Source organism: Chamaea fasciata, unplaced genomic scaffold, assembly GCF_029207755.1.
Source record: "Chamaea fasciata isolate MVZ Bird 193981 ecotype frontalis unplaced genomic scaffold, bChaFas1.0.hap1 SCAF_13, whole genome shotgun sequence".
Classification (NCBI taxonomy): Eukaryota; Metazoa; Chordata; class Aves; order Passeriformes; family Sylviidae; genus Chamaea; species Chamaea fasciata.
Window position 1 is genome coordinate 6,289,468 of NW_027094098.1, and position 13,043 is coordinate 6,302,510.

Genomic DNA, 13,043 nt, shown 5'->3' on the forward strand with positions numbered 1-13,043 from the left:
CTTGAAGAATTTGAAGACTTGCTCTTGTTTAAACTGCTGAACGATGATGCTGATGCTCGCGGGTACCACCCTGCCGAACAGTGTTCCCAAACTGAGCCTTTTCCCGCTGTTTACAGCCCCAATTAGCTTCTCTGAGCAGAGCCGGGCTGCAAGGAGCCCGGAGTGATGACAGCCGTAGCCACAGCAACGGGCACTCTGTCCCCGGGGATGCCGGGGTGCCAGCGGAGCCGCCCGCGCAATCCCGGGGAAGCACGGCGGATGGAGGCGACAGCCACAGCGCCTTCCCCGCCCGTCCCCTCCTCCAGCCCCTCGCCCACTTGTTGGGGCAGCAACAGGTTTTTGCTTGTTTGACCCTTCCCCATCGCCCCCAGGTAGTGCCCAGCTCCCAGATCAATAATACATGCTCCCTGAAACAGATGCCTCTCTCAGTGCATCAAGTCACCTTGCCCTCCCGGCGGGAAACCCGAGCCTCCGGCCATCAATCTTTCATTCGCTGGACATAATCTTCAACTCGATGCCACTGCAAGTGGCTGCTTCCCTTTCACTGCCTGGGGCACAGCGTGCCTTGGATGCAACAGGGAAACTCACCCAAAAATCCAGCAAAACCAAGGGAAAACTTGTCCAAGTTCCAGGGATGCTTGGCCAGACAGAAGTCAAGATGGTGATGAATAAAACATGGTTATACTTGCATTACCCAGACTTTCCCTGCCCAGGCAGCTCTGCCCAGCTCCTGATCTGGGCATCCAGGAAAGGATACAACTGCAACAGGCATAAAATAGCTTTTGCTGCTGCTAAAATTCCTTCTTTACAGTCTATCCCAGTGTAACTCCTTTATGCAGTGCCTGCGCAACTCACTTGCTGCAGAGAGCTTTTCTGCTGATGGATACAGTTGGTCAGTTTAAGCACTAAGAGGATTTTATTTCTCACCATGGAAAAAATAAATATGTCCTTGCAGGGAATCTTTTCTGAGGAAAAAGCTACAGATGTCAGAAGAAAATAGAAAGAAGGGAGAGGGGTGGGGGGAAAAGGGAGCATGAGAAGAGACAAGCAAATTTTTCCTCCCCATTTTCTGTGGGGCTAGACTGTATTCCTGCATGATTTCACACAGACAGCTCCTGGTTCTTAGTGCCCAGAGACTTTCAGCCACCTGCCTGACACCAGACGTTTGCTTCTCAACACCTGCTTTTCCACATGTGCTCAGGACTTGTCTGCACTTTGCCACCTTGGATTGGAGTTACTCATCCCTTCCCTTGCTCCAGGGTAGGCAGCACTCACCCTGCAGGCACCATGGATCCTGCAGTTGGATCCTGGGGCAGAGTGGTGATGCAGCACACATGGTCGGTCCTTCCTTGCCTGCAAAAGCTGTTGCTTGCTGTTCCTTTTCTCCACCAGTAAAGCCACCAGCAGAGCACTGGTTTGTGCACTGGAGGGGGCAGGCACCCCTGGCCACGATCTCACTGCATTCAGTCTCTCACTGCACATTTTCCAAAGGATTTCCTCTATCCACTTTAGGTGCTTGACTTCAAGGGGTTTGACGTCTCAGAGTGTTTATCTGGTCTTCCACCAGCACTGCCGCTCTGGCCATCCTGACGTGCCCTCCACTTGGATATGGGCCATACTCCCAGTGGGCATCAACCTCCAAGGTGGCCCCAGAAAAGAGACTGGGTCTGGTTCCTCAAAAATATCCTTGCAGCAGCCCAGGGCCCTCTGTTCTCCATGAGTAAACGGGGCCATGAACCAACCATCCCATCTCCTTCTCCTTCACTGATGGCACCTTGTGACATGTCTCTGGTTAGGGGGTGCCTCTAGCATTCCAAAGCTGCCCTCCAAATTTGTGCATCCAGGTGCCTCAGGAGCCAGTGATGCCTCCCAGTACAGCCAGAGCAGAGAGGCTAAGGATGTGGTGATGGGCAGAGAAGGTTCTTCTTTCTTCTCATTTGAGAGCCAGGAAGCCACCTGCTTCCCATGAAGACTTTTGCAGACCCAGCAGCTCCTGGGTCCCACCTCACAGCTCTTTTTTCACCCCTCTGCATTTTTTTACCCTGACAGCATTCCTGCCCATGTGTGCCACGGTTATGCTTCTCCTGAACCAAACATTCATTCCTACCAGATGTGTTCCCAAAGCAAAATCCAGACCTGGGGCAAAGTGGCAGCTCAGCTGCGGACAGGAGCAAAGGTCCTCCCCTATCTCCAGATCTTGCTGCCTCTCCCAGAAAGAACTGGTACCAAACTCTATTTTTGGGTTGAAGAAACAAAATGCATTTCATTTCTCTACTTTTTAAATAGAAAAAATGCCCTCTAAAAGACTTTTTCTCTCTATCCAGTGGTCTTGAAAGAGATACCAGAAGCAACTGAAAGCAGATGACCTCCCACCAGCATCAAAGCCCTGGTTCAGCACTGCCTTCCCAAGGTTCTAAGCTCAGGCAGCAAAGGCTATTCCAAACTAATGCCACTCAGAGCAAAACAGGGACTGCAAAAACACTCAACGAATCCTCCCAGCTGTAGCTAAAAAGCAGGTTTCCAGCCCCAGGAAGCCCACAGCACCCTTTGACAGCTTCCAACCGCCTCCCCAGCCTGGCAGTCTCCATGGCAGCCTGTTTTTCTCGCCAGCACCTTCAACAGAGCTGCCTGGGATACCTAAAAAAAGCCCAATTAGCCTCTTGCCCCTGCATGAAAGGCTCAGGTCTGACTGCGCTCCCTGACCCCCCAGCTCTCACTGCCATCGCTTCCCTTCCACCTGTTTCTCCCCAAAAGCCGGGATGACGTGGGAGTATCGCAGCAGGGGGCTGCTCCGGGGGTTCCCCACCACCACCTCATCCTGCCTCACACAGATCTAGCACAGTGTCAAGCAAAATCCCTCACCGGCTTGTCTGCAACCTCCCCTAAGCCAGTCGTGGAATCTGATCATAATTCCCCTGGGAGCAGATGTCTTCCTGAAAATATGGGAGAAATGAGAATGAAAAAACAGAAAATGCTGGGTGCACACAAAGAAAACAAGGCCCCAGAAACCAGGAAGAGGTGAATAATCCCTCCTCCTCAGCAAACAACAGACCTCAGCACCTCAGCAGAGGGGCTGAAAGTAGCAGTGGGATTGCTGTTCCTCATTCAATGTGGGATCTGCTCTTTGCTGAGCAAACAGAATAATTCAATCACCATGACAGGGTGGGGCAGACTGAAATATCCCAAATCCACCTCGGGGGGTGGTTCCCTTAATGCCTGGAGCACCCGAGTTGTGCATCACAGGTGCTGTAGGGGCAGATTTGCATTCAGAGAGGAAACAGCAGCTTCCCGGAAGACAGACGGTGCAGCAGGGCACGGAGAGAGAACCCAGAGATGTCCAAGATGCTGCCACAGCAAGACCACCCAACACAAGCTATTTTCCATAACCACAGGGAGGTTTTTGCACCACCCCAGCCCAGAAATCTGCTGCCAGGGCAGAGTCATCAGGTCCATCCCCACTCTGCACGGCTGCAGCTCCCTGGGGGAAGTCCAGTCCCTTCCCCTTTCACGCTGACAGGGCACGTCACATCCCACGGGCACCGCTGCCCCACGGTGACCCCCAGCACCGGGCACAGTTTGCCAAGCAGCGGGCAACCAAGGTCAGCGAAGGTCAGCGCTTTCGGAGAGAGCCAAGCTGGCACATCTCCCTCCCCGGCAGCTGCAGGGTGCCGGGAAGGACAGCACCAGCAGCACAGGAGCAGCCGGGCATGGCCAGTGAGCAACAGGCAGCAGCCTCCAGGGACACAGTGCAACAGCCCCTGCCTGCCCAAACCCCACGGACGGCTCTGCAGAGCGGGGCCAGCACACCCAGAGCTCAGGTGGGTGCAGGGGTCCATCCTGCTGATTTTTAACTTTTTAAATCGTTGTTATATTTTTACAAAACAAGGAAGATTTAATTAGAGCCTGAACTTCAGGATCTCAGCCTAAGCCAGAAGCAATGAACCTGAACCCAAACGCCACCAACAAGCACCAGCTCTCCTGAGCAAAAGCAGGAGAAACATCTAAGCATCATCGCTGGCCACTTCTCAGCTACAGCCCCTCCAAAAGCAACTGGAGGGGAAGGATATTCTCGACCATGCTGAAGGAACAAGGATGCTCATGCCATGAAGGATCAGCAGGCACAAATTCCCACCCCGGCACAAAGGTGCTAAACAGAGGGAGCTGTGAGGCCAGTGTCCCAGCTCCCTCCCGGGATACGCTGCGGGCTGAATTCACACCCGACCGCACAGAGCACGGCTCCAGGGGCAGCTGCTCTCACATCCCCGCTCGCATATTGATTCGGTTACATAAATTATGCAGCACCTCTACTCCTGATTAATATTGCTAATTGAGCTGGCAAGGCGGGGGGCAGGAGGGAAACACCGTGAGGACACACAGTCAGTCATGCACCAAGCACACTCAGAAATGCAGAAGCCGTCGTGTCGGGGTGCTGGCTGGGTCCTGTGTGGAGCGGGCGGAGAAATCGGGAAGCAGGAATTCGCTCGGGCTCTCCGCAGCTCCCTGGGCTGGGGAGCAGCCGGGGCCGAGCACTCCCGCAGGGAAGGGAGAGGTGGCCGGGGCTGCGGCCAGGCAGATGTGCGTGACACATCTGTCCGAGCACGTCGCGGCGGGTGCTGAGCATCAGCCCAGACAAAGGGTGTGGGAGAGCCCCGCGCCGGCGGCACCCCGGGGCCAGACCCCCTCCCGCACCTCCTCCCGGCACCCAAACGCTCCGAGCCTGACTCAGGGTCCCCCTCCCCCGCTAATCGCAGGAAATCTGCCGGCTCCTTCGGGAAGCTTCATCTTATCGCTCCCACCGCCGCCGCTGTCGCAACACCGCCCGCAGCCCGCCGCGGCGGGGCCGGGGATGCGCGGGGCGCGGCCCCGGGGGTGCCGATGGCGGGGGGCGCGGCGGGGCAGCCCGGCCCGGGGCGGGGGCCGAGCGGCGGGGACAGCGCCCGGGATGGGGCGGGGGGACGCGAGCGCTCGGCGGGCGCCGCTCACCGTGGATGCCGGTCTGGTGAGTCATGGCTCCGCTCGGCTCCGCTCCGCTCGGCTCGGCTCCGCCGCGTCCCGGGCAGGAAACGGCTGGGCAGGCAGCACCGCCCGTTCCGGAGCGCGGAGCCGCTCCGCTCCGCACCGCCCCGGGGCGGGACCGCGGCCGGGGCCGGGAGGAGCCGCACCTGCCCCGCCATGTCGGGCGAGTGGCTGCGGCGCTGGCGGCGGGGCGGCCCCGCGGAGCGGCCCGGCGGAGCCCCGGCAGCCGGGCCGGGCCCGCCGCCCCCCGCCCTGCGCTACCGCCGGCCCAAGTTCCTGCCCGGCGGCGGCGAGGAGGCCCCGCGGGGCGGGCGGGCCGTGCGGGGCGCCGGGCCCGAGCGGCCGCTGCCCTGGGGCGCGGGATACGCCGAGTGAGTGGGGCCGGCAGCGGGGAGAGCCCCGGGGGCCCGGGCGGGGTTAGGGGAGCTCCCGGGGTGCTGCTACCGGGGAATAGGGCAGGATTAGGGGGTGTGGGGGGTGCGGGGAGGGGCTTAGGGGACTCCTGGCGGGGTGCCGGGGCTGGTCGCACCCCACCTGCCCTTGCTGCGCCCCTCGCCCGCAGCCTCCCCTGCCCGGGGTGGCCGCCCGCAGGCACAGCTCGCCCTCCTGCACCATCTGCGGGCGAGGGGAGAGCGGCTTTCTGCTCCAGAGGAGGTTTGGCGTGGCGGTGAATCCTCCAGCCCCTCTCCGTCCCTGCCAGGGCGGCACCAGGGCTGTGACAAGTGGCCGGGGCAGCCCCGAGGGCAGCGCCGCTCTTAACAGCGTCTCTAAAACAAAGGAAGGGGAAGATCACATTTTTTAGAAATCTCTTGGTTTGCTGTTTTAAATGGCAGAGGGGATGGATCAGGCAGACCTCCAGCCAGGAGCTGTCCCCATGTCCTGGCCAGACCACATCATGACCCCGTGGTGTTGGGATGGCACAGCGTGAAATGCGAGGAGAGCACACACCCACTCAGGGACAAACATTACCAAGGCTGGAAGGAAAAGCAAAGGTGGTGGTTCTGCAATGCATTGTGTCAACAAGGAAATGCCACGGTATGGGGTGCTGATGAGGGCTTGCCTGAGGCCAGGGTGCAGGTCTCTGTCCCCAGCTGGGCTTTTCCCTGCTGCACATAAATGACTTACTATTTTAGTCATCAGCAGGATGTGCCCCTTCTCCCTCATCAGCAAAGAGATCCTTGAGTTTGAAAAGGGAGCTGGGAGGATGGGGTTGGAAAGGAGGGGCAAGGTGCAGGGTTGCAGAGCAACCAGCACAGCAGGAGATGTGCAGTGTGTCCCCACACCTTACCTGGAGTGTTTGCAGGGTTATCAATGCTGAGAAGTCAGAGTTCAATGAGGACCAGGCAGCCTGCTGTCAGATCTCTGTCCGGAGGAGAGAGCCAGGCCTGGAGGAGGACGAGGAATGGCTGATCCTGTGCTCCACGCAGGTACTGCCCCCAGGCAGGCTGTGCTCACGCCAGCCTTTTGCTGCCACCCAAGGGCACAGGTTCAGGAAATGGGATTGCTCCATCAGTCCTGGTGACCTCGTGCTGAAACCCTTCCTTGGATGTGTTTAGGGGACCTGTGTACCCTGTGGCCGGCAAATATGTAGCTCTGTCTGTAAATGCCACTTCTACTTCCTTGGCCCACGACTTAGAGCATTTGAGGTCACCCAAGCCCTTGGTGCCCTCACCTTTCCTGTCCTCCATGTGCTTTCAAGGGCCAGCGTGTCTTGCTGTCACTTGGGCAGCAGTGTGAGCTGGGCACACAGGATGCTCTCACCAGACTCTGCCTCACTTCTCGTGAAATAGCCCCATCTCCCCTAACACAGCACGTGAGGGTGTGTGGTGCAAATCCAGAGCTCAGATGATGGGTCTGGCAGAGCAGTACATGGGCATCACTGGAGTTTTTGCTGCACAGGAGATTTACCAGTGGCAGGGGAGGGTAGCTGAGGTGGAAAAGTCAGGCAAAACACCTTCAGTGGCATCCTGGCTATGAGCCTGCCCCTGTACAACCTCTTCAGCCCGTCTTGTCCCTCTTCCTCATGGCAGTTCCTGACTGGTCACTACTGGGCGCTCTTTGATGGCCACGGTGGCCCGGACGCTGCCATCATCGCCTCCAACTATTTGCACTACTGCATCAAGCAGAAGCTAGAGGAAATTGTGGGAGGCATCACTGAGGCCCAGCCCCCCATGCACCTCAGTGGACGCTGCGTTTGTGACAGTGACCCCCAGTTCGTGGAGGAGAAGCACATCCACGCAGCAGACTTGGTGGTGGGAGCCCTGGAGAATGCCTTCCAGGAATGTGTGAGTACCCCGTGCAGGGCACCAGTCCTGCTGGCCTAGGCAGCCACAGTCTGTCCCTCCCTGAGCCCTGGAAGGGCAGGGTCTGCAGTTCTGCTGCTCACTGAGTAGGGTGGGACATTGGGCCAAACTTCTAAATGTGCTGAGTCTGACCCCAAGGCCTGGCTCAGAGTTGTTTCTTGGCAGTGCTGACCCAGAGCAAAGCTACAGTAGCTCTGTACAATTCTGTAGGGCAGGAAGGTGGCTATTGTCACACTCATACAGCAGGTACAAGTATGAGCTCTCGCCATCATCCTCCTGAAGCATCCACAGTCCAGGAGCAGCAGCTGTGTAGGCTGTACAGAAGCAACATTGTCTGTTACTTTGCTGGCTTCCTGTGGCCCATCCACAGTCAGTTTTGGTTCTGGATTTCTGCTGGGAGGGATGAGAGTGTGTGTAGAAAGCAGCAACTCAGATCACACCAGTCTCCAAACTTGAAACCAACAGGATGAAGTCATTGGTCAGGAGATGGAAGCTACGAACCAGACAGGAGGTTGCACTGCTCTGGCTGCCCTTTATTTCCAGGGAAAGCTGTATGTGGCCAATGCTGGGGACAGCAGGTGAGTCACAATAAATGGGGAAAGTTGCTGAGGATGAGAGCTGAGAGTTAAGCAAGGTTTGTTTCCAGCATCTTTACTGTCTTGGTTTCAGCTGGGACAGAGTTCTAGAGAACACTGTTGAAAACCCACTGATGTTTAAGTTGTGCAAGCACTGCCCAGAAACAGTCAGGGATTTTTCAGCTTCTCACCCCACCAGCAGGGAGGTTTGGGGGCACAAGAATCTGGGAGGGTACACAGCTAGGACAGCTGACCCCAGGTGACCCAAGGCACATTCCAGACCACACAGCACCATGCTCTGTGTGTGAGCTGAGGGGAAAGGTAGCCTGGGGCCACTGCTGGGGAAGTGGCTGGGCATCAGTCAGCAGGTGGTGAGCAACTGCACTGTGCATCACTCATTTTCTATATTCTGATTCTTTTCTCATGATCTTCCCTCCATTCCTGTCCTAATGAACTTTCTTTCTCTTAACCCACAGATTTTACTTTCCTTTTTCCCAGTTATCTGCCCCACTGGGTGGGGGGGAGTGAGTGAGTGCCTGTGTGGTGTTCAGCTGCCAGGTTAAACCACAACTGTGATTTAATCCTACAGACAGTAAATGTGCAGCCCAGCCATCCACCTCCCACCTGGCATGGGACCTGTTGGAAGAAAGGAGCTCTTGTGCCTTCTGGAACAGTTTGGGGATTTCAAGGGACTAAAGCTGCCCAGACACAGCATTGGGGTGGTAATGCAGCAGTACGCTCAACCTGGCAGGTGTTTAAAAGCGAAGGGTGATTTCCCTGACTTGGCTGTGGCCTCCGTATTCCTCTATCAATGAGCTCAACCACTGTCAAACCACGCAAGCACAGTTCTCTGCTGCAACAGTGGAATTGCAATGGAGTTATTTGACATACCGTGGCATTTTTTAGCAGTTTTGGGTGCACAGCTGTTCTCTGGCACAGCTGAGCTTTGCCTCTTCCCCCTTGTAGGGCAATTCTTGTCCTGAAGGACAACATTGTGCCCATGAGCAGCGAGTTCACCCCTGAGTCAGAGAGGCAGCGAATCCAGCACTTGGTGAGTGACTCCTTTCACACGTCAGACAATCCAGCTGCAAGCATCCCACTGGGCCAGAGAGGGCTCGCAGCAAGAGGACCTCCAGCTTTCCTTGAAGGCCACTGTGTGGCCATGTCAGCTGGCACTAGCCAGGGAGGGCTGAGGTAGAAATTCAGCCAACAGTCTTTAGTATGTGTCCTCACTCGAACACGCTTTCCCAGTTCTGGTCTCCATTCTGCTGCTGGGAGTACCAGTCCTGAGGCAGAAGCAGCTCTGCTGGCCTACTCCACTGAAGTAGAACCTGTCCATGCTCACCCCTCCATTCCCTCCTCCAGGCTTTCCTCTTCCCCAAGCTCCTGGATGGTGAATTCACCCGCTTTGAGTTTCCACGGAGGCTGAAGGGAGATGATGTGGGCCAGAAAGTCCTGTACCGGGATTACTTCATGGAGGGCTGGTGAGTCCCCTCTGCCTGAGGGCAAGGCTGCAGCACAGGGCAGCTTTACCTGCTCACACCAATGGGGAAGTGAAGGGAGAAGGGGCACATCCTGCTATTGAGAGCAGCAGCACAATGGTAGAGAAGGATGCTGTGGGCAGCTCCCTCCAAAGGACCATGGCCCTGACAGGGTGGTTAGAAAACAGTCAGGATGGTCCTTCTGGTATCCATGGCAGTGGGGCTGGTGCAGGGAGTCCCACACTGATGCAGGTACAGGTTGGGGAGGAACAGGAGTGAGGATCACCTTGCCTCATCCTCAGTGAGCTGCCTGTGCGTGGGGACACCACAAGGGTTCAATCAGAGTCAAAATGCTCTGGCTGGGTTGTACTGTAAAGTCAGACAAACCCCAAATTAACAGTGAATTCTCTGTTCCAGGGGTTACAAGACGGTGGAGAAAGCTGACCTCAAGTATCCTCTTGTCCATGGTCACGGGAAGCAGGTAGCTTAATGCTTTACACACTGGGAAGGCACAGGCAAGTCTTCTGGGGGTCCTCAGTGTCCCTGTCACTCATGTCACACTCTGGGGCACTACAGCAGACCTGGAGCTCTGGTGTTCTCCAGCACAGCACAGTCCCACAGCCCAGATACAGCAGCTTCCTTTGCTGCCTGGCTGGTGTAACCCAGAGCCCTCTGGAGCAGCCTCCTCCAGAGTACAGCAGAGCAGACAGCAGTCCTGAGGGAGCCTGCCCTTTCCTCATCTCCCTTGCACACAAGAATTCAATTCAGATGAGATCTTCATCAGCTCCTACTTGGGACTGTCTCCTTTAGCTTTAGTGCTTTTCCCACAAACTGTCCTCCTCGAGGAAAGGCTGAGAAATGAGCCTGGAAAGGGAAGGAGGAGGTAGGGAGAGGCAGTGACTGCAGCCCTCCAGCTTCTGCCTGCTGGGGTTGAGCAAAGTCCCATCACCTCCCCCAGCACTACAACCCACATGCCACCCCAATTACTGAGTCAGTACAGAACCTCCTTTGCCAGGACAGACACCCCCCAAACCAACCCAATTGTCTTTTTTGCCACGTCAGACCAAGAGCAGATGGCACCAAGGGCTTCCTGAGGTCTGTAGCGTTACCCAGAGCACACCATGGGCCACATGGAGCCGTTCACAGTCAGGCTGTTTCTACACTCCCATCAGGCCATTGCTTCTGATCACTTCTCCATCTCCAAAGTCTCCAGAGGCTGTTCTGGACGATGCCTGGAGAAAGATCCTAAAGCAACACATAGATCAGTCACGACAAGCCATACATCAGCCTTTAAAGGCACCGCACCCCAACGTTTCAATCCTGTTTTGCTTTGTTTGGGGCCAGGCTCGCCTGCTGGGGACTCTGGCCGTCTCTCGAGGCCTGGGGGATCATCAGCTCAAGGTCATTGACACCAACATTGAAGTCAAACCCTTCCTCTCCTGCATTCCTAAGGTCAGTCACAGCACCTGGGAATTTTAGGGTGGAATTAAACAAGCTGCTCCTCTGCAGGATGCATCTTTTACAGACTTGGCAGGTCTTAGCATTTCTCCACGCACCCTGGTCCCATCTTGCAGGGGAGATCTCATCCCCCTAACCCCTCTGTTACATTGCAGGAATTGTCACAGATTTACTCCTCTGCTTTCCAGGTGAATGTATTTGACTTTGCTCTGCATGACATTAAGGAAGACGATGTCCTCATCATGGCAACTGATGGCCTTTGGGATGTTCTGTGCAATGACGAGGTGGCCCATGTGGTCAGGAGCTTCCTTGCAGAAAACAGGACAGATCCTCAAAGGTAATACCAGCTTGCCTTTGTTTTCCCTTCCAAAGAACCTGGTCAGACCTAAAGCAAGCTGAGATCCCACTGCTTCCAGGTCAGCTCTGGCATGACCACTCTTTCCTGTGATTTTAGAAACTGCCTGCTAATCTGTCCCCACCCTGAAGTAATGATTATAAAGCTGATGTCTTAAAAAAACTTGTTTTTTTGACAACATAAAACTACATCTCAACTTTGTACTTAAGGGGAATAGTTGCTATATTAGCCCAAGCCTTGCATTTTTCTACCCACAGGTTTTCAGAACTGGCCAAGTTCTTGGTATGCAGAGCAAGGGGAAAAAAGAGAGGCCACCAGTGGATGCTGGATGACAGCCACGAGGCGTCCTACGATGACATCTCTGTATTTGTCATCCCACTACACAAAAGGGAAGAGGACTGACTGTCAGGATGACACACTGTGCTCCCTTACTGTGGTGCCATTCAGCATCAGCCTGAGACCGAAGGATTTCTGCTGCACACGTGTATGCTCTCTTCCAGCAAAACCAATTTGCAGTGGAACCTGAAATGCACAGCCAGCACTTGGCACAGGATGAACAAGATTAGCTCCTTAACAACATGCAAGAGAAGCACAGCGGGCAACAAATCCTTCCCCTTTCTCATTGTGGGACCAAGGAGAACCTGCAAAGGGGCCCACGCAAGCCAAAGGGCACTTTTTTAAGATCTTTGCGGTACAGTCACTCAAATCCATATTTCTACTGATCCCTCTTCCTTTTTAATATTGAACAATAAGAATCAATTGAGATCCAGCTAGTCTGAAGAGCTGGCTTTTAATCAGACTTGAACTAAGCTGAACTGGATGCATAAGCTAAAGCATCTCTCGTATCCATTTGCTGTAATGTGAGATATGCTGAAAACCTGGGAGCTGCTGCCAAGACAGCACTGGGCACAGCCGTGCCTGTGGCATGGGAATGCTGGAGCAGTAGCCCAGACCTCTTGAGACAGTTGCCATTTGTAGGCAGCACCACCTCAGACCCAGAGGATGTAGCCAGGTGAAGCTTCACCCTGGCCTAGAGAAGCCTCCTGTGGTATGTGCCTTATTCTTATTTAAGAACACTGAAGTGTATTAGTAACACAGTGTACAGATTTCTAACAAATCTTAATCCACATTTGCTGACACTTTCTCTATTCAGGTAATTTCTGACAGCAAAGCAGGTTTTGTAGTAGCAGCACTGGTGAGAACCAAGGTGTTTCAGTGCATCAGCTGATTCAGTAGAAGAGCTCCAAGTAAAATAAAACCAGTTTGTTGCAATTTGTCTGCAGTGCTGAATCTCAAGCACTTATTCCAGCAGAAACACACTGCAGCAGACAGGCCAGAGTTGTCTTAAACTCTCAGGATCTGCTTCCCAACCTGTTTATTAGCCAGGAAAATTCAGGTCTGGACAAGCTTCCTATCTCCCTAAGTCCCCACTTTGGTTTTCATTATTCATCACACAGGTTCCAGGATTCCCCAGGGAAGCAGCCAAATCCCGGTGTGTGTTTAAGTTCCGCAAGGATTGAAGTCCAAGTACAAGTACTGTGTCTTTTTCCCATGCATCTTACTGGGGTGTTATTCCTGCTGGGGATTTTACACAGACCTGGGCTGGACGAAAACAGCCTCAGAAAATCACAGGGCAGTTTTTGCTTTTAATTTGTCCTTGCTTGTCACCAGAAGCATCCCCTTACCAGAACTGCTGCAAGGGTTTGGTGTCAAAAGATTATTTCCTGCAGTGGGAGGGAATTCCCCCCAGGAATGGGGCAGCCTTCTCAGCTATCTGCTCATGGTATAAGCAAGGATAGAATAAAAAAACATTTCTCTCCAGCTTCACTTTCCCCCCATCCTCTGAAGTTTGACT

At 54.8% G+C, this 13,043-nt stretch overlaps 2 protein-coding genes across 3 annotated transcripts in view; one reads left to right on the top strand and one right to left on the bottom strand.

The window, feature by feature from the left end:
• Positions 1 to 5,065, bottom strand: part of TWF2 (twinfilin actin binding protein 2) — a 26,628-nt gene extending 21,563 nt beyond the window's left edge. The window contains exon 1 of the mRNA XM_066195620.1: positions 4,984 to 5,065. Within this exon, the coding sequence (XP_066051717.1) occupies positions 4,984 to 5,008 (25 nt within the window). The 5' untranslated portion in view covers positions 5,009 to 5,065. The remainder of the gene's footprint in view (positions 1 to 4,983) is intronic.
• PPM1M (protein phosphatase, Mg2+/Mn2+ dependent 1M) lies at positions 4,982 to 12,460 on the top strand. 2 transcript variants are annotated; one of them, XM_066195616.1, is made up of 10 exons: positions 4,982 to 4,999; positions 6,320 to 6,443; positions 7,047 to 7,301; positions 7,785 to 7,897; positions 8,861 to 8,945; positions 9,260 to 9,378; positions 9,793 to 9,856; positions 10,720 to 10,827; positions 11,022 to 11,170; positions 11,446 to 12,460. In XM_066195616.1, exons 1-10 carry the CDS (start codon positions 4,989 to 4,991, stop codon positions 11,588 to 11,590), a joined length of 1,173 nt encoding a protein of 390 aa, XP_066051713.1. In that variant the 5' UTR covers positions 4,982 to 4,988; the 3' UTR covers positions 11,591 to 12,460. The 2 variants fall into 2 exon arrangements, with proteins under 2 accessions (XP_066051713.1, XP_066051712.1); XM_066195615.1 differs by lacking the exon at positions 4,982 to 4,999 and adding an exon at positions 5,162 to 5,387.
• Positions 12,461 to 13,043: the final 583 nt, after the last annotated feature.